A 22585-nucleotide genomic window follows, 5' to 3' on the forward strand; every position below is an offset into this window, starting at 1 on the left:
ATACAGACCACAAATACATCACCTCCGATACCAACTCCTTACTTATCATATGATCAGTATGTTTTACAACGTGTCACATTTTTCATCTCTTCATAAGCCTGTCACTTGCATTAAGCGTTCAATCACATTGTAAACCGTAGCCAATTATTTTAATAAAGCCTTAATAAGTACATTTGTTTTGCTTTACAAGCGTATAATTACATTAATTGTTGTCTCTCGCAACGTACACCAACATTCACAGTGGTTAAATTAGTTGAGTTTTAATTAGTTAGGTGTATTTATAGCGTATTACAAGGGTATGCCTAGAAATAGACCCTATACAGTAACTCCGCATGCCTTTTTCTGCGATTGGTCAATGTGGGACTGACAAAGAAATCTAATTGGTTGAAGTAAATGTCGGTCATCTGAACAGCTGAACACAGTGGGCATAAGAAGCCCTTCACACTGCGCAACTTTCTCCGTCACTTCGTTTCACTTCACATAAGGGTCTCAAAAGGAGTCAAAATGGCTGTGAGTATTTTACAACAAGATACGTTGTTGTTTAGTTTTATGTCAAATGGACTGTATGAGATTTATATATGGGTAAGAGAGCATATGGGAGAATGTCTCGTCTATATTATACTAATATATAGTAGCCTAAATTGCCTACTCGAAGCATCTGAAGTCCGGTGTTTATGCTTATTGACGCTGTACAGTCTGTTGTCTATTTGCTAGTTATTGTAGATATTGTAGCCACGTGCATTGTTCATGGGTGTGACCCCTCATAACTTCAATACTCTTATTATTGATTAAATTATTAGCAATGTTTGAATAATAGTGTGAGTGTGGCATCATGTGACTTAAAAAACCCTAAAATTTAAGTTAAGAACTTTCCTTCTTTAAAATTGAGATTTAATGGCTTTGGCCTTATGGTATATTGTTTAGAGTATCTCATAGTTTGCTATAATTTAGGGTCATCAAAAATAAATAAATGAAATAAGTTAGTAATTTATTTTTTGGCAAGGATGCTTTAAATAGACCAAAAGTCACAGAAAAACTTTGCATTTGATGCAAAAATAAAATGCATGAACAAATGATGGAAAAAAAAATATGCTATTGGAAAAACGGTGTGTCTCCACAAAAATATTTTAAAATATATTAAGCCATAAAATATGAAACTTACTGTGTGTAAGAAATCAGATCAGCATATTAGAATGATTTGAAAAGGATCTTGTGACTCTGAAATGGCTGCTGGTTTCTCAAATGTAATATAATTTTAAATCAGTTGGCTGATGTGTTTATTGAGAATTGCATCATAATCTAATAATAAAAAGTGAATTATACTCAATTTGGGACAGACGTTAACTTTGCTGTTCAGTCTTCTGCCAATACTAATAATAAGGCAAGACTTCCCAATTTAAGCCCAACTATGGTCTGGGTGCATTGTAAAGAGGCCTTTAGCTTAGCTCAGAGAATGCAGCAGCATGACTCAGTGATTCATGCAATGCTGAACTGAAAGCCTGAGCATCACTGGCCTGCTACCCTTTTGCAGCTAAAGCAGAATATTAAGGAAGGAATAGGGAGGGTCATTCTGCAGGGGCTTCTTCTGCAAAAATGTACACAGACTAATGTGGAAAGTATTCACCTCTGCTCCACATCTGCTTTCACATTCTGATTCTGACACTTTTCTCTTCCTATCTCTCTGTCTGATCATTTTCTTTCTCTTTACTGTTCAGCCAGCTGCAGCCTGCATCTTCTCTGTCATCATTAAACAGCTATATAAATCTGCTTTCCGTGGCAGCTGTGAGTCACATCGAGGTCTTGTATACAGTATAAGGTTTGGATTTGGCAGCTGTTGTTCAAACTTGGCTTCTAATCAATGACCAGCTCTCTCAGAGATGGCTTGTCCACTAGTTTTTACAGACTGAATTATTACAAGATACAGTAACTCTTCTTTTCTGGTTATGATGAGTAAGTAAAGTTAATAAACAAACTTTGCAGTTGGTTTAAGGAAGCCTAACCAATATTTTAGTTTTAAAACCTTAAAGTTTTATGCTACGTAAACTTAAAGTTATTTACTTAAAATTTGTTTTTTCTTTCCATGTTTCGTAAGTTTCGACAATGACATACAGTACAAAGAAAAAATGTCCGCTTTTCTGGAAGTGCTGTTTTTTGCATGGGAGACCAGTATAGTTGGTGATGTCACTTCGTAAAGAAACATTACGCACGTGCACATACAGTCCTGTCGTCATCATTGTTGTTTTGGTTGTCAAATTATCACAAAATCACAGAAAAAATCGGTTTCAAAACTTTCAAAATGCAAATATATTTGAAAGTTTTTCTTTTTCTTTTTTTTTTTTGTTGCTGAAAATGACATTGATTGAGACAAAAAGATTTGGATTGCTTTTTGTCTCAGACATAAGCTAGGTCTTTAGTCAAGAAACAACATCAAAACGTGCCTATCTAAACTTAACACTTTCTAATATATATATATATATGTCTGTCCATATATATATATATATATATATATATATATATATATATATATATATATATATATAAATACCCTGCTGAAAAAAAAACTGCTTAAACCAGCCTGGTTTTAGAGGGGTTTTGGCCATTTCCAGGCTGAAGCTAAAACCAGTCAACCAGCCTAAGATGGTTTAAGCTGTTTTTTTCAGTAGGAGATATATATAATTTCAGTTGAGGTCAGAATTATTAGCCCCCCTTTGAATTTTTGTCTTTAAGTATTTCCCAAATGATGTTTAACAGAGCAAGGGAATTTTCACAGTATGTCTGATAATATTTTTTCAGTCTTATTAGTTATTAGTCTTATTAGTTTTATTTCGGCTAGAATATTATTAAAATTCAGCTAGAATAAAAAAAAAAAACAACATTTTAAGGTCAAAATTATTAGCTCCTTTAAGCTATTTTTTTTCTCGATAGTCTACAGAACAAACCTTCATTATACAATAACTTGCCTAATTACCCTAACATGCCTAGTTTACCTAATTAGTCTGGTTACGCCTTTAAATGTCACTTTAAGCTGTATACACGTGTCCTGAAAAATATCAAGTAAAATATTATTTATTGTCATCATGGCAAAGATAAAATAAATCAGTTATTAGAAATGAGTTATTAAAACTGTTATGTTTACAAATGTGTTAAAAAAAATCACTCTCCGTTAAACAGAAATTGGGGAAAAAAATAATTAAGGGGGGCTAATAATTCAAGGGGGCTAATAATTCTGACTTCAACCGTGTGTGTGTGTGTGTGTGTATATATATATTTATATACACACACACACACATATACATATATACACACACATATACATATATACATACATATATATATATATATATATATATATATATATATATATATATATATATATATATATATATATATATATATATATATATATATATATATATATATATATATATATATATATATACATACACATATATATATATATATATATATATATATATATATATATATATATATATATATATATATATATATATATATATATATATACAAACACATATACTTTTTATTTATATACATATACAATTTATATATTGTTTTAATCCATATTAAGAAAATACATATAAAAAATATGACCCAATATGGCACATTAGGTTGGTCCAAAGACTATATTTTAGGGGGTATCAATTAAAAAAATAGTTATGATGTTGCAAATGAATTTCTGTATTTATAGTGTTGCTATGATTGCTATGTGATTGTTAGGATGTGGTGGTTGCTAGAAGCGGCACAGCTATAGCCGAAAGGTAACAGGAATTATTTATAATGTTTCTAAAATGACCCATTATTGTGTTTTATGAACATCTACCCCTACCCACACCCTGAACCTACCACTCACACTAAAATATAATAGTGATTATTTTACAGTGTCATTAAAATTATGCTATATTGATTTGAGCATGCAAAGTGTCCGAAGCTGTATCACCTCTAGGTTTTTATATTAGGAAACTGAGCGCTTTCCATAGGGTGTTGTTGTGGTTGCTATGATACAGTGAGTGTTTGCTATAGGGTGTTGTTATGTGGTTGCTAGTGATCTGATGGTTGCCATTACAGAATATATGCACAGTTTTCAACCAAAGCAACCGTGCCACATCTGCAGTTTCTTGAAAGCTCAGCTCTGGCTCTTTGCCTTTTACCATTGAATCAGGATTTTCCTTTCAGTCCATATAGGAACATTTGACAACCTTCATTGCCAAGGCTGATTCTGTCCACTCCATCATTATAACAACAGCCTCTCATTGGCCTCCAGGAGAAAAATGGGCACATTGCCCACCTGTACAAGTCAAATTTAAGTGGATGCACATGTTCTGCTATCCGGACCTGTAGTGTGTGTGTGTGTGTGTGTGTGTGTGTGTGTGTGTGTGTGTGTGTCAGATGAATCAGTCTGTGGGATATACAAAAGGAAAATCTAATTATATGGAATAAATCACAACGTAAGCGCTCTCTTTTTGTCTTATAGGGTGTGCTTATACAGAATATGTCCTTCAAGGTTGGTCAGACTCTGACTATTACAGGAGTCCCCAAGCCTGATTCCACAAAGTAAGCTTACTAAATGTAGCTATTAGAATTTAGAATGTTCAAAGTTATATTAAGTATATCTTCCACTTTCCCTTTTGCAGTTTTGCCATTAACATTGGTAACAGCGCAGAAGACATCGCTCTCCACATGAACCCTCGATTTGATGCCCATGGGGACCAGTGCACTATAGTGTGCAATTCATTCCAGGGCGGCTGCTGGTGTGAGGAGCACAGAGGCAACAGCTTTCCATTTATTCAGAACGAGGAGTTCCAGGCAAGACAAAAAACTTTCACATTTAACCTAAAGTTGGCATGACAAGAAGTTAACTTACTATCTTACTATCATAAAGGCAAGTTTAATGCTTCTCAAAGAAGAATACAAATGTAGGTTAGGATCTGTTTTTATTTATTGGGAATTGATTGGAATTTGGAATTGGAAATTGTAGTTTGCTAAGGCCCTATCCCAATTCTACCCCTTAGCCCTTCCCCTTACCTCTTGTTTTGCGCGTTTCCCAGCATAAACCATCTGCAACGACAGTATGGCTGCACACGGAACTAGGGAGTTGCACAAATTAGGATTTTTTCTCATTATTACGAAATTTTACAACAAACAAGCAAATGCTTTAATAAATACATACTGGCGTTTGTGTTTTATTTCCTTCCTTTTTTAAAAATAAATGCTAAAATAAAAAAACAAAATTTCGCTATCTATAATCCATAAGATTAACACCTGTATAGTAGTCCCGCAACATACTTTTACACTCGAATACCCTGTCAGAATAGTCTAGTGACTGCACTCTCAGAAATAAAGGTACGTGAGCCGTCACTGAGGTGGCACCTTTTCAAAAGGTACAAATTTGTACCTAAAAGGTCCATATTAATACCTCAAGTGTACATATTAGTGCCTTAAAAAAGTACAAAAGTGTTCCTCTTATTTTGTACTAATCTATATACTAATATATAATATCTACTAATATATACTTTTGAGGTACCAATATGGACCCTTTAGTACAAATGTGTACCTTTTAAAAAGGTACCACCCCAGTGACAGCTCAGCTTTATTTCTGAGAGTGTGGGAATGAGCTTTTACAGTGTCTGGTATAATGTTAATGTTGTTTTTTGTGTGTTTACATAAATGAATATGGCCACGGTGCAAATGCGAAGCTTATTGCCACATTAGATCGTTATGATAACATGATATCGTTGCCTTCAGTGATTTCCTGAAGATAAATACTAAAAAATAACACAACTGGAATAACTACAGCAGTCGCCTTTGTCGATTGAGATTGCGATGACATATGATGACATGCGTAGGTGTTGTTGTGGTGTCCCATTTCTTAGGCGTACATTTTAAAGCCCTTCCCCTTCACACTCTGTTTCAAGGGCCAAGGGGAAGGGGTACGGGTACAAAAATAGAATTGGGATTGGGCCTAAGACTGATCTCATCCAAAGAGGAACTTTGTCTCGTCTGAGTGACAGGTGACCCTGCCCACAAGGCACTGAACGCATCATCAGAGAAGAGATTTTGTTGCAAGAGGGATTTATTGATTAATAATAATAATAAATTAATGGAATGTTTAATGTCAATGAAATCAATAATAATGTGCACATTAAACACTGATTTATTATACAAAATAAAATCCAAGTCAAGTCAAAGTTTATTTATAAAGCGCTTTTTAAAAACAACAAGTGCTTACTAAAGTGCTGTACACAGATACAGTACACTATTTAAAACAAAGGACAAATACAACAGACACATGACTCTCATATGACTCTGATATGGTATGACACATGACTCTTATATGGTATTAAAAGCCAAAAGCCAAGAGTAAAAATGGGTTTTAGGACTAGATTTAAAAACAGAAAGGGTTGCGGCCTGCCTAACGTGGGGAGGCAAATAACAAATATCATTGTATCCAATAACAAAACCCATTGTTATTTTATAGTGATTTAAATTGAGGCACTGTTTAAGCAGGGCAATACGTTGGCTCAGTGGTTAGCACTGTCACCTCACAGCAAGAAGGTCGCTGGTTCGAGTCTCGGCTGGGTCAGTTGGCATTTCTGTGTGGAGTTTGCATGTTCTCCCAGTGTTTGCATGAGTTTCCTCCGGGTGCTCCGGTTTCGTCCACAGTCTAAAGACATGCTCTATAAGTGAATTGAATAAACTAAATTGGCTGTAGTGTATGTGTGTAAATGAGTGTGTATGGATGTTTCCCAGTAATGGGTTGCAGCTGGAAGGGCATCCGTCGTGTAAAACATTTGCTGGACAAGTTGGCGGTTCATTCCACTGTGGTGACGCCTGATGAATAAAGGGACTATGGAAATGAAAGAATGCTATTTAAGCAAGAACTTAATAATATAGCTCACCTAAGAATGAAAATTCTGACATTTGCTCTCTGTCAACTTGTTCTGAGCACAAAAAAAAAGAGATTTTGAAAAATGGTGGAAAGCGGTATCCATTGACTTACATAGTATTTTTTCCTCCTAATATGGGTGTCAATGCCTGCGGGTTTCCAACATTCTTCAAAATATCATCTTTTGTTTTCTACCGACAAACTTTAAAAGCTTTTGAACCACCTGAGAGAGGGTAAATAGTGAGTAAATATTTATTTTCATGTTGATTATCACTTTAAACTGAATAGTAACTGATTACACACAATCTGGATTATGTAATCTACATTTTTTAAGTTATCAGTCAAACCACTTTGAAGTAAGAAATCACAATTTAAACTTAATTAAACAATGTATTAAATAAGAACATGTGAACACCTCATACCCCAATGTGGTATACCACACACAGACTGTGTCACTGAGGTCAGACATAAAGCAAAGAGTAAAAAACACATTATTTATATTATACACATGCTTATCTGCTATCTCTCAGGCCATGGCACATCAGTCATATATCTCATAGGCAGTGCTGTCTGTCCCACTCTAAATATTTTCATTTGTTCCTCTAAATTGTGCATTTATAATGTTTTTTCTCTAAAGCGAGTGATCTAGATTACGCCACTGAATAAAATTGTCTTCATGTAATTCAACAGTGCAGTGCAAATGGACGACATAAACTCTTATTTCTTTCATTCCTTTTCCTCCTTCAGATAAAAATCACGTTCACCAATGAAGAATTTCTGGTGACTCTTCCTGATGGTTCGGAAATCCACTTCCCTAACCGTCAAGCCTCAGAGAAGTACAAGTATATGCATTTTGAAGGTGAAGTCAGGATCCAAGGGGTTGAAATCAAATAGACTAATAAAAAGTGGCTCACAGTTATAATCTGATTTAGTCTGGATTATTCTGTGCATGTTGTTACTATGCAGCTCTTTTATTCACAATTTTCAGTCACTATGGAGCATCTCAATCACATTTGTGTGCCGAATCAGCATTATAATTTTTCTGTGGCACTGTCTGTCTTAACCACTAGAGGGAGCGCAACTACAGCAAATTGCCATGAGCTTTAGCGGTTCATGCTAACCATTGTCTCGTTTTTCAAATAGTTTATTTTTCCTACTATTTTTCTGTAATACAACACCATGGTTTTAATTCTGGTTTGTAGCTAAAGCAAATTCACAAACTACAGCTGTTGGCAGATGAAATTAAATCCTGTTTTCACACATAAACAGAGTGTCATGTTGTTTTGAAGTTTAGTTGTGCTTAATATATTCAAGGATGTACACAAACCGTGTAAGAACTTTCAGAGTGAAACAAAACCTTTAATTCTGTCAGGTGCTTGATATAAAAACATGTCAGGAATTTGAAGTCCCACTGCCAGTTTATTTAAATAGGTCATTCATGACATGATGTATTCAGTGCATGAGATTCAAAGGTATTTTGATGTATGCATTTTCTCTGAGGTTGGAAACAACAAAGCATTGATAAAGCAATAAAGTTTTAGGGGAGAATGGGGACGTAAGTACCATTTTTAAAAGATAATGTTTTTGAGAGAAGTATATTACTAACTCGTAAGTGTGGTCTATCAATATCAGGTGGTATTTTGAACAAATGTAGAACAACTTCAAAATAATTTCGCTTTAAACATAAATTGCACATTGTTACTTTGAACCCATCAGTAGGGACGAAAGTAACACAACAATATTTGCTAGATTTACTGACTTGATCTTGTTCATTTTAAATATTTCTGACCTTGTTAATGTAACCGCAAACAAATTTGGCCTTTATTTTTGCAAAAAAAAAAAAATAATAATAATAATTAATGGTATTTTCTTTTTTAATTTCAGTTCCATCTAGGCATGGCGGTATGATAACCTTGGATAAAAATAACACATTTTCACTGTACGGTATTGATTACTGCTCTAAAATAAGTTCTGTGTAATGTCTGGGTAAAAACAACAACACATTTTACCCCATTAAACACAATATATTTTATTTTAAGAATTATTTTGTAACAGTAAACAGGCTAAATAATTCAAATAAATTATTGACTTCTCTCTTTAATTATTTTTTTAAAGCACAGATTTTTTTACAGCACATAAAAAACACATAAAAATTAGGAAAATTAAACCTTAGGAATGGTATAACAGAAAATGTTTGCGGTTTTAAAACCATTGACTTTTCCAAACCAGGGTAAACCTTGAAACCAGATATGCTTAGTTCAAATGTTTCAAAAGCAATCCAATAATGCAAAATGTAAAAATTTCTACTATTTTTATATATATTTTATTATTGACAATCTGCATTCATTTTTTAAAAACGTATGAATCCAAACACTGCAAACTCTAACGTGGAAGTGAAAAATAAGGTATGGCTATTATCAGTGGGACATAAATAACAGTGTTACCTTCAACAGGAACTCTCGCCATTTAAATCTGATTTTCTTTTACACTGAAAATCTCAGACATTTCAAACTTAAGGATGTGTTATTGCACTAAATGACCTATAGATTGATCATTACTGTGACATGAAAGGGGAAACGCAATTTGTAATAAGGAAAAAAGAACTGCTATAATTTACTTTTTGCACTTAAAACTGAAATTTGGAGCTATGTTCTGGACATGGTGTCGAAATAACATGATATTTGGCAGCTCCATCAAGGGTTGCATGCTGAATGTGCTATTATAGCCTGCAAAGCAAATGTTGACAGTGCTTCAAGAAAATTGCTTTGTTACTTTTGTCCCCCTCTCCCTTAATTGTAGTGAGTATTTGCTGAAAAGAAAAGTCTTTATTTGTTAGTAGCTTAAGATCTAAATATCTGCTAAATTGATGAATGATTAAATGAAAATGTCTGTATGTCTTTGGTGTTAATAATTAATTCAATAATTTAATAATAGTTAATTTAATAATTAGGTTAATAATTGTGACAAAAAAAAAAATGAATATCACTGTATCCTCCACCTCAAGGATACATGTTGTTCTTCATACAAGACGTATTTCATTAATTTATTTGAGAATTTTTTTTTCATCAATATAACAAAGACATGATCATATTCAGAATTATTTGTGTGTCCTAGATTAAGAAATTATGAGAAAATAAATTAATAAATAAAACGCTTGCTAAATGCCTTGATATGAGGCTTTGACTGGTGGCTTAATCCTGAGCTCAAGAGAACATTCTCAGGACCACATTGATCCCACCACGCCAGTGAAATTAAACACCGGCTCCTATCTCTTCCACAGGAAGAACTCAATGCCCTGAATATTTCTTACTGATAAAGATAAGATATTATTATTTTTTTAAATATGGATTTCAGATCTCAACACCTTTTGGATTTGTAGGATAAAAATAGCTACTTCACAGATCTCTTATATAAACTGGACATAGGCTACTAAAACCCCAGATTCAGTCTTGCCCAGGGGTAAATTGTTCATAGCCATGATTTTAGCCTTTGAAGTGTCGAGATGGAAGGACACCACATTAGTCAAATAAAAATTTTTTTAAGAAATTGATTTGAGACTGAAATATTCCACTCTATAAAATTAAAAGAGCAATCATACGTAGTCAGTTAACAGATTCACATTTTAAACAATTAAAACTTAAATCTTCAGTAAGCTATGATATTATATGTTTATATGTCCACTCACAAGACCCACCCCTTTGCTGTGCCTCATCAAATTAGCTACTAAGTTAATAAAATTAAACTTATCACAAAAACGAGCATATATACTAGCGTGGTATTACTGGAAGTGTTTGATCCTACAAAACTTGGGGCTAAAATTCCATTCGTTTTCATGGAGAAGGCTATATTTATGACCCGCATCCAGCCACCAGGGGGCGACCAAAGAGCCCGCAGATTCCCTATTCAGGCCGCGTGAGCCGTGAGGCCGTTTTCATTAATAGCCATTGAATTCTAGAACTTTGAAAATGTTGATTAATGGCATAAGCATATAATATCGATGATGTCGATTAAGTGCACTTGCAGAGTAAATTCAGCCCGTCTGCCAGATAGAAAGGAACGACTCTTACCTAATTAACGTACAATCAAAGACTATAGAATACATTAAAGGTACTTTGTTATAGTAGTCTAAATCTTGAGGCTTGATATGCGAGTAAATAATATTTATAAAAATTAACATTGTCTTATTAGGTAAACTTATTTATGTGGTTTCCTGTAACTTTAACGGAAGTTCTAAAGCGCGAAAACGTAAATCAGGTGAGCTGAATGAATCGTAACGACACGTCAGATGTTTTGGACAGGGTACCAGTGCAGGGTAATTTACCAGTCCAGGAATCCATGTATCCGACGATTTGCTGATTTATGACTAGGGACCAAGGAAGGTGATCGAGAATCAAAGATAAGAGCGTTAATGGACCTGTGTATTCTTTTGCCGTTCAAGTGAGATTCCACTCCAAATGGAGCGAACACGAGTGGGATATGGAAGCAATGCTATGAGACTGAAGACAGAGACTCGTGCTAAGGTAAGCAACTACAAAATGTAAATTGTAATTTTATATGTATGTGTTATAAAGTACAAGACCTTTAAAATGCAAAGAGCATGATTAATTGAAGATGGTAATAGACATATTTAATGTTTTTATCGACATTTTAAACTTGAACATACTTTTATCATTAATTTTAGAGGTTTTAAAATTGATTTTATATGAATCAAATTAATAATATGCCCAAATGTATTTAAAAATTATTTCCAGAAGTTTATTATTCCATCAAACCTTAGAGTTTTCTAACATAACAGCAATTTGGCATTGCAGGATGTACTGAATGAGCACATTTTGTCACATGTTTCCCTGTATACTGCACTCCTGTTATGAAGTTGTGAATACTGCACAGGGACCTTGTTCGGTAGAATACAGCCAAAAATACATTTAAAAAAAAAAAACTCAATCACTTGCTGCATCCCAATTCGCGTACTTGTACTACACCCTAAAACTATGGACTTTTTTGTGAAGGAAAAATATATACGTGTGTAACAGAAGAGTTTGTAAGCTTCGGGACATACTACTCGTTAACAGATCATTGTGTTGCTGAGCCCTGTCAATCATCCACATTTCTGTCATATTTAATTTCCTACCTTATTGGAGAAGCAGCAGCAGGTTAATCTCCCATACACAAGTCTTTCATGCAGGGAAATCTCCTCAGGTCTTTGGATAATTCTGTATTCAGACGTTAATGTCAAAACACGTCTTTTTAGAGGTTCAGTATTGCTGTTGCAGATGAAATATAACACAGACAACGCAATTTAAATATATTCCAGTGGGCTAGGTATTAATTAACAGTCATACAAACATCTTTACCGAAGCCTCTCTACTTGGGGGTTGGTCTGGTGCGTTCACCATGTTTGTAGTTTATTTACACTTTTCACCTGCGTTTTTAGTACGAATTCACGTTCAGTGTACAATGTATTTTGGGCAATTTCAGCGGTTAGAGTATGGACGGTTCTACACTTACAATTTTTACTGGAAATAGTAAATCAACCGGAGAACCTTTGGCATACTCTTTTCAACACTACGATTTAGGACATATTCTGTTTTCAAATACTATTAAGGATGGATAGTGTGCGAATTGAAACAAAGCAAATGTGAGCAGGGGCAGATTTAACTAAGGTACGCAAGGTAGTGGCCACTTTAGGCTCCAGATAATCTGAGGGCCCCCAAATAAATGCCTATAAGTGTAAATTATACCTATAAATTATATATAACATTGTTTTCTATCATATTTTGTATGATGAGGGTTTAAAAAAATAAGTTTAATGTTTATTACATCGCAAATGGTCCAATGCATCCCCCACCCTCAATCCTGGAGCAGTACAGCAGTCAAATTAGATAAAGATTTAGGGTGCTTTCACACCTAGACTTTGTTCCGGAACCTGGCGCGTTTCCCCAGTTAGTGCGGTTCGTTTGGCATATGTGAATCCAGCAATCGCGTTCGGATCCACGCCAAAACAATCGGTCCTAGATCGCCTGAATGAGGTGGTCTTGGCTCGATTGAAACAAACTCTGAAGCAGTTTGATTGTAGTGAAAAAGCAATATGATCCAATGAACTAGCGAACCAGGCTATATCACAGTGTAATATGGATATGTATTAGGAATATATACCGCTATATAAAGAGAGGCTTATGAGTAGGGCGGGATGTCATTCCTACCAGTAAATGTGCGTTTCATATCAAATACGAAAGTGAAAGCAGGTTAACTAGCTATTAATGTGAGCTGGAAAATTGGACCGAAAAGCAGTTTTGTTTTTATCTGTTATTTCTCTCTATAATGTAAAGCCTTTAATGTGTAAGCCCACTGCTATGTATGAGAAAGTCTTACCTCTGATTTATATCTGGTGACGATGTCTGTGGATGTCACCATTCAAAATGAAAAGCGCAGCTTAAATAAATTAAAATATGGAGGCATGACAGCTGAGCGGGACTCTGCAAAATAAATCGTGAACCTCTGACCAATATAAGAAGCGTTTACGAGAGTTTATACGTGACTTGTTTTTAGCTATTTTGGTCAGTTTGGAAACTTTGTTGTGTGAAAGTGAACCACACCAAAAACAAAGTGAAACAATGTAACAATTTTAACCCCTGTTTCGGAACAAAAGAATCAAAATAGTTTGTATATCATCTAGGGATGTTAAAATTAATTGTTTCTTCGGTGCACCGCAATGCAGGCGCGGACAATTTGGTATCGGTTTTTGTAAAAATCATAACTGGTTATGCACTGATTTGACCTGCTGGCGTGACTTTTCCTCTCCTTTCGGCTGTTACACCGATACTTCTGGATACAGACACAAGCGCTTGTCTGTAGTTTTCTCCACCGTGTCTATCATGGATCAGCTGTGATCGCTGCTGCCATTTATCAGTGTCACTCATCTGTGAAGAGCGCAGCGCGCAAGAGCCAATAACAGCCCTTTTTGTTAAGCTTGTGACCAATAAAAGAGGTGTAAGAGAACTTGGTAGACAAGGATCAGAAAGCGAGCGGGATATTTAACATTATATTTGTTTATATTATTTGCTATAAATGCTCATGTTGTTTAAAGGGACAGTTTATAAATCTGACTGTTTGTATTAAATGACAAAATTGTATTACAAATAGTATATAAATATATTTATACATTTTAATACAAGAATTGCTGCTGTGAAGAAAATATAAAACTGTGTATGGAAAGCATCGTCAATGCAGCGAGATATCGAATTGAACTGAATCGATGGCAAAATCGTAACTGAACCGTGAGACCAGTGTAGGTTCACAGCTCTAATATCATCTTTAGTTGTTGATCCATTTTAAGACAACAAATCATTTAAAAAGTTTTACAGGATGCTTTACATGTTGTGATTATTGTTTTGTATCATGACAGAATGTAGAAAAGAAGATTTAGTAATTATAAGAATAAAATGGCAAAATAAATCAATTAAATATAAAGTACAAAAGGTGCATTTTAGAACTTTCGGGCCCCATTGCAGGTATTGCTTAGGGCCCCCAAATCACTAAATCTACCCCTTACTGTGAGTACCATGATGTTTCTTCATTATTAAATTAGGGACATGCATTTCTTTCCACAGTTCACATTATAGCTTCCATTTCTGCATCCAAATAAATAACACTGTCATGATGTCATAATGGCCAATTTACAAATACCGAGACTCATTTTTTCCGTTTCCTTTGATCGCTTTGTTGTTCTGCTGGATGTTAATTCATTGCCATGGAATGTCTTCTGTCATTGACTGGGTGCTTTTCAGGGCTCTGGTTTCCATGGAGAGCTGACATTCTGAGATTTGAGAGTGGACATGCATAATCGGGAAGGACGGTCTGTACTGGGCATGTGCGCAGAGATGTGCAGTGGTTATTAGCATGTTTTAACATTCACAGAGGTCAGACGGTGGCATTTACCCTAAATCATCGTCTGCAGTGCCAGCCACAGCAGTACAGATGAGGGGCAAGACAAGTGATTAGCTGCCCGAATCTGTTATCGCTAAAATGAAATAGAACTCACTCCCGTGTAAGAGATACTTTGATGAGCAATACTTGAAGAGTGAATGTTGTGGAACTAAGTAACTCTTTATTTGATTATTTTCCAAGTGTATGTCATTGTAAAATGAGCTATATCATTCTGACCAGTTAATCAAAACACATATAAGATTACACTAATTGCTATAATTAAGTAGCAGAAAATCAAGTTAATGGGGCAATCAGTGCAATCATTCCTTCATTTTACGCTCTTTTAACTTCAACGATGAATCTGATGCTAGCCACCTTAATCAATGAGATGGCCTTAGTGCTTAGTATTTTAATTTCTCTAATTAGATGTATTTATTTATTGCCGAAATTATATAGCATTTTCTAAATTCCCATAAAAGTCGCTGAAATAGTTTGAGGGGGAAAGGAAGTTTGTCAAATTAGCTGTAGATCTTTATAGAAATATTGAGCCCTCAACAATACTTAAATAATAATAATAATAATAATAATAACATTGTCTAAAAGCTATGCAAAACAGAAATGAATTAACATTTTATTCACTCTGACAAACCTTACTGTCATTAAAAACTAAAAGTGCGTCTGACTTTAACTAATGCTTGTATGTTTGTGATGATACAACTAGGCCTGTCACAATTATCAATATATCGACTTATCGCACAACACATGGGGATAGGGCTGGACCGATTATATTATATCGAATTGCGATAAAATTGATGTTAATTAGGGTTGGGCGACCAATTTGGCATTGTATGATGTCTAATGTGAAACATCGCGATGGTCGATGGCATCGTAGGCAGCTGTGAATTAATTATTTATGAATAAATAATAAATTCATAATGAATTAATTATTTGTAGCCAACCGTTTCATCTACCTGATCCGCATGGTCTTTGTTTTACCCATAACCAAATCATAAATAAATAAAGATAAGTCACAAACAAATTACCACTTGTCAATCACTTTTTCCGCAGGACTCTGGCATGAATAGGCAGAGTGATCTGTGTCGTTATAATGGCATCGACAAACTTGGATGGTAAAAAATGTGCACAACCAACAGGAACCAACCAACAGTATCTGAGGTTTTCGCTAAAATTACTAAGTACAAGCGTGAAAGCGAAAGATTGAAGCAGTGTACTGACACTGTGACACATTACCAGACAGATTCAAAAGACCTGGATGAGGTGGATGTAGATGTGGTTTTAAAACTAAGACAAATTAGTGTACATGGCGTAAAAGTGTGTATTTTTCGCAAGCGGGTTGCTGCTGGGACGGGGGCGGGCCAGAGGATCGCGATGCCGGCTTAGCATCGTGATCTCTATCAGCCATCGGCGATGGATGATGGCATCGTCCATCTACCCAACCCTAATGTCAATAAAAATAAGATCTAGACTTCTTTACTCTACATTGATCTAAGAGCCAACCACACAGCAGAAATGTGCAACAATAGCAATCTAAAAGTGTGTTGATATTAGTGATGTGCTGAATTTTCGTGCCGAAAGTGTTATGCTATTAAATAGACCCTCTACTTTTTGTGGCTTCAGTCATTGTTGTCACTCTTTTAAATCTGGAATCATTAACAACATATATCTAAATATATATAGTTATGGTTTAATATGGGAAATAGTTATCGAGATAGCTTTTTTGCCATATCACCCAGCCTTGACCTCAATCATTTTTGCTGATGCAATATATATCACCAATACACACACACACACACATACACAAAAAACAATTCTAGCAACATTTTAGCTGATTTTTAGCTAACATCTCTAATTCTATTGGAGGTGTCAGTGTAAGTATTAGGGGTGTGAACCTTCACTGGTCTCACGGTTCGGTTCATTATGAATATCATGCCATCGATTCGGTTTAATTCGATATCTTTGTGCATCACCGTGCATTGACTAGGCTATCCATAAATAATTTGATATTTTACTTAGCAACACACTAATTCATGTATTAAAATTTATAATTTATAAATATATTTATATTATTTATAATACATTTTTGTCCTTTTAATACAAGCAGTCAGAAATGTTATATACTGTACCTTTAATTTTACCTACTCAAAGAAAACACTCTTTTTGTTTGTATTAAACAAATCTAACGTGAGCATTTATAGCCAATAAACAAATGTAAATATTATCCCGCTTGCTATTTGAGTGTTGTTAAGCGAGTTGTTAAACGCCTATGATTGATCACGCGCTCAACAGGAAAGGCTGCGATTGGCTGCACGGCTCTGGCGCTGTTCAGCAAACAGTGACACGGACACTGTTGTTAAACTGATTATTGGCAGGTATGCCTATAGCGCATGCCTTTGGACTGTGGGGGAAACCGGAGCAACCAGCAGAAACCCACGCGAACACAAGGAGAACATGCAAACTCCACACAGAAATGCCAACTGACCCAGCCGAGGCTCGAACCAGTGACCTTCTTGCTGTGAAGCGACAGTGCTAACCACCACGAGCCACAATTGAGTGATAAATATACATAATTTAAAGATGCATCTTCAAAATGTGAGTTTTGGAGCACATTAGCTTATGTATGACCATATGACATGTATTATGTAGCATATTGATACTAACAAAACAAAACAAAAAGTTTCATTTTTGATTTAATGGAGACTTTCGTTAGAAAAGAAATGCCCCTCCTGAATGAAAGCAAACTTTCAGATTTTGATTAAAGATTACTATAGACAAACGCATTCAGTAATTCAGCATACAATTAGAAAGTATCCAAACTTGTTTTCATTTTTGCTCTGAATTCAGTGTAAGTTGTGTTTACTGTAATTCAACTCAAACACATCTTACATTTCCATCAGTGTTTCCATATCATAGTTTCTGGCAATTTACTGCATATGTGTGCAACTGTGTAATATTTCCAAATGATGCATATTTCTCTATCTAGCAGTACACCATTATATATCTTAATCTTGGTACATTTCACACTGCTAAGATTAAGCTTACAACCGCTGTCCTACATCCCGTTTTTTCAGTTGTCAAAGCTCACAATTTTTGTCACATGCATTGCAAACCATTAAACACAATGAACTTTAATCATAAATTATGTTCACCCTTCATAATGGTCTATACTGTGTGCATGAGCACCACTGAGCATAGTATCTGGTATCTGTCTGCATCTCATTATCAGTGTTTCTTTTTGTGGGAATCATTTCAATACTCCAAACGATGACTGTTATTTTCTTCTCGCCTGCCTCTTTTAGTCTCCCACAGCTACACAAAAAGACTGCTTATGCATTATCCATTTAAACGGATGGAGTGACAGTGTCAGAGTCCCGACAGGAAAAACAAATGGAATAAGTAACCAGCGTAGAGAAATGTGTTTAGTGGCAGTGAGAGAGTATGGCGATAATGGGACCCATCCGTTACGTCGGTGAATGGGCGCAGGGCTGAGACTAAGTGAGATGGATGACTGTGTGTTCCAACCTCACTGGAGCTCGGAGGTCTGAGTCCTACACAGACCTTCTCACCCAAGTCTGACGGAGAAGAGTTTGACTTTATCATGGCATATTATGTGTTTGTTCGAGGACTTGTTTGTATCATACTGTTGATATCTAAAAGTGCTTTTCTCAGAAGTATTGATATCCATCTAAAAAGATGACAATTTGAACATTGATCAAAATGAACATTTCCTCACCATTGAGATTCGTTCTTCTGTTAAACGCAAAGGACGAAAAAATAATAAGTCCAATTTGGTGAGAGAGATGGTTTATTCATTCATTCATTTTTCTTTGGCTTAGTCCCTGATTTATCAGGGGTCGCCACCTTGGAATGAACCGCCAACTACTCTGGCATATGTTTTTATGCAGTGGATGCCCTTCTAGCCGCAACCCATTACTGGAAAATGAAAAGGGTCATTCTTTTTTCTCAAAAAGTGGACCTTTTTAAAATTATTCCTGTCATTTTGTATTTAATTAGGAGGCCTAATTATTGCATTTACTGTGACTTTATATACTAATTTGTGCTTGGAAGCTTGTCAACTGATAATTGGCATGCTTTTTGATGCATGAAAATATTTCCTGCAAATTTGTCAAATTGCTTACCATTTAATATTGCTGCTGAAGTATTTATTTACAAATAATTATTGAAACGAGGGTGTCACGGTGGCACAGTGGGTAGCATGATCGCCTCACAGCAAGAAGGTCACTGGTTCGAGCCTTGGCTGGGTCAGTTGGCATTTCTGTGTGGAGTTTGCATGTTCTTCCCGTGTTCGCATGGGTGCTTTGGTTATCCTCATAGTCCAAAGACGTGCGGTATAGGTGAATTGGGTAAGCTAAAATTGTCTGTTGTGTATGAGTGTGTATGGATGTTTCCCAGTGATGGGTTGCAGGTGGAAGGACATTCCCAGATTAATAAAGCAACTAAGCTGAAAAGGAATTGAATGAATGAATAAATGAATGTTCAGACGATCTATCATTACAAAAACACAAATATTACAGGAATCTGATAAAACTGGTCTAAAATAAAAACCTGTAGCCTATTGTTATATATTATTTTTCATATTTAAATATATATTTTTTAAAGTCAGAATTTGGACATTTGAGTACCAACTAAAACCACCAACAACAGCAATAATAATAATATTAATAATAATAATATTTTAAAATAATTTTTCACTTTTTTTGTAAAAAAGTACATTTGAAAATTCATGCATTACAAAAATAGCCTATTGTATTTTAGTATAAAATAGCCTGCTTTTGATACTTGACGCTTGTTTTATTGGTCATTTTTTGTTCCAAGAATAGTCTAAGGTTTAGAATATGATACTTGTGAAAAGTTTTTCTTTATTTAACAAAATAAAAAATAAAGGCAAACTCCTAGATCATGTGTCAGATCGCACGCTTTGTGGTATAGCTCAATGTTGAACTCATGAAAAATAATTGTTACCCAAATTTATTTGCTAAATTACGGGGGTTTTCTGGGAGAAATAACATAACGGGAGGGTGGCGGGAGATGGCTCTGAAATAAGGGAGACTTGCGGCAAAAATGGGAGTGTTGACAGGTATGGTTTATGTATAAAAATGACTAATTCTGGACCTTTGGCAGTGGAGGATTTTTTTTTTTTCTTTCCTTTTTGGAAAGTTGCTTAGGATCGAAGCCTGAATTCACAAAGGCATCATCCAGACGCCTGTCCAGTGTTGCTGCGTTTGCAGAGCTGGAGAGCCTTGTTGCCCTTGGCTCTGATCAAAAGCCTGTAATTGACTCATTTATTCAGTGCAAAGCTGGGAGGCAGAAAGAAGCGAGTATGCGAACTGACCGTGGTGGTTGTAGCCTCCAGACACTGGCTACAGTGGTGGGATTCCTTTTCCTGGGTGGTGCTGCCCGAGGCTCCTATGGATGTGGATGTGCTGCTTAGCTGGCAGATAAGAAGAGCTGCTTGTTTCAGTGATACGGGGGGTTGCGTCCACAGTGATTAAGAGCTGCTGGCCTTTCCGGTTCCCTTCTCTCTCCTCGTATTATCATCAACCTTTTTGCACGCTGTAGAATCTCCTTGCTATTTCACCTTTTCCAGATCAAGCTTTCTTTATTCAGTGTCTTTTTTTTGCCTCGGCTGCAATTTTGAACTTTCTATCGCAATCCGTCTTTCACATCTCACTGCACCTGACTTGGTCTCATCAGATCCTCTTACTCTCATGTCACTAGACCTCGGTGGCTGTAATTTACCACAGTATCACAAAATGATCATGTAATCTGATGTAAGATAATGCAATTCGGTGAAAGTCTTTGATTGCGGCTAACACATGACAAAATGATGCTTTGTGTGATATCCTGACATGCATAAGCCTATATGATCTAGAGCTGTGTTTCCCAACTGTTCCTGAAGGCACACCAACAGTACACATTTTCAATCTCTTCCTAATCAAACACGCCTAAATTAACCTATCAGAACATAAGAAGAGACTCCAGAACCTGAAGTTAATGGGTCAGATAAGGGAGACATCCAAAATATGTAGGTGTTGGTGTGCTTGCAGGAACGCTGATCTAGACAGTGTATCTTGGTTGAGTATTGAACTGCATTAACAATTTATTCTGAGATGTAGGTCTGATATTTTGCCTGACATGACCTTGCTGAAAGAATCAGAAAAGGTGCAGTCATGGTGTGACTTTTAAAATGTTTTTCTTTATGTAAACCATTTTTATTGGTTTTCCAACTTGAAAGTCTGTCCCGGCCATCTCTTTTCATAACTCTGAGAATGATGTATGTTGCCTTGTGCTGTGTATATGTATGATTACTCATGTCAGTGCTTCCCACAGGTTTGAAATAATTAAAACACACCTTTACCCACAGAACATAACTAGTTAACTATATGTGACAAACAAAACATAATTTGATTTATTAGTGAAAAAAATTAGTATTTTTTTAAGAAACTGTTATAAACTGTATATTTTCAATGAGTTAAGGTTAAAAAAGAAATCCACTATTTCTCTTGCTTTTATTCTATTCCAGAGGCATGTGCACCACTGACAGGTAAAATATGCTTTTCCCTATCTTGTATTCAAGTTCAGGTTGCTTTGTAAATCTAGAGCAAATGATAAATAAACGACAGAAAAAAAGAATAAAAACTGACAATGTCTCAAAAAAAAAAATTACTAAAACTTGTAGATTATTAAAATAAGGCACATGACTTGATTACCCATTTCTAATTGTATACAGATATTTTGCAGTCAATTTAAATGTAAATTCATCCTCTTCGAGTGTGTAGTGAAGTTTTTCTGAGTCGTTTAGATCAGTGGTCCTCAACCACCGGGCTAATTGGTAAGAATATCAACTGCTGGATATCGCAAATGATGTCTTTTCTAGAGTTCACACAAGTTCGTTGTTTGTCTAATGGAGGTGTGCGGCTTGCATGCACAAGCGGCGTGACGCACGTGCACCGCGAGTCATGTGACAACAATTGACCGATCGGCTTTAGATTGTATGGAATATACACATTTAGGAAGACTAATTATTTCAGACAAACACAGAACACCCAAACACTGCAGTGCTTTGTAATTTTTTTCCATAAATAAAACTTGTATCAGAATCAAGGTTATTATAGTTAATGAAAACAAAGGAAAAAACTAAAATTTAAAATAACTGTCATGTTGTGTACTTACAAAACTAACTAAAATTATAGCAAAAACCTCCTCAGTTTTCGGCTTTTGTAAATGTATTTAATACATAATCTTACTGTAAGCCTTTTAGAAGTAAATCTTCGCGCTGTAGGTGTTTGACCCGTACAGCACCTCAGAGTCTGTAGTCCTGCTGCCATTGGCCAGATGGAGACTGTTCTCCTCCAGTCATCCTCACTGTTGCTCCTGCGACAAAAGCAACAAGTGGACATGACAGCAGCACACTGACAGCATTAAATACAGAGACTTAAAACTATTACTTTAACACATTTGTGCCCGATAATGGGTTTTATTTCTGTATTCATGATCGTGATAGAAGATCCAGTTAAAAGATTTGTTCGCTAAGTTAACTGGTTAAACTAGTTCACCAAATCGAACTGAATCATTTGAAATGATTTGCGTCTCCAGTAAGCAGTTTTCCATAATGATATCCTAATAACCCCTCTGACTCGAAATGAACCAATATATACTCTTATTTAGTTCTTAAAACAGTTAAACTGAGATCAAATTTGAGAAGCGGTGAACTAA

At 35.4% G+C, this 22585-nt stretch overlaps 1 protein-coding gene across 1 annotated transcript; it reads left to right on the plus strand.

Moving 5' to 3' along the window:
• Window positions 1–405: 405 nt before the first annotated feature.
• On the plus strand, window positions 406–8170 carry LOC130221195 (beta-galactoside-binding lectin-like). Its single transcript, XM_056453555.1, has 4 exons — window positions 406–510; window positions 4493–4572; window positions 4653–4824; window positions 7652–8170. The coding sequence occupies exons 1-4, from the start codon at window positions 505–507 to the stop codon at window positions 7796–7798; spliced, it is 405 nt and encodes a 134-aa protein (XP_056309530.1). The 5' UTR covers window positions 406–504; the 3' UTR covers window positions 7799–8170.
• Window positions 8171–22585: the final 14415 nt, after the last annotated feature.

Source organism: Danio aesculapii, chromosome 3, assembly GCF_903798145.1.
Source record: "Danio aesculapii chromosome 3, fDanAes4.1, whole genome shotgun sequence".
Classification (NCBI taxonomy): Eukaryota; Metazoa; Chordata; class Actinopteri; order Cypriniformes; family Danionidae; genus Danio; species Danio aesculapii.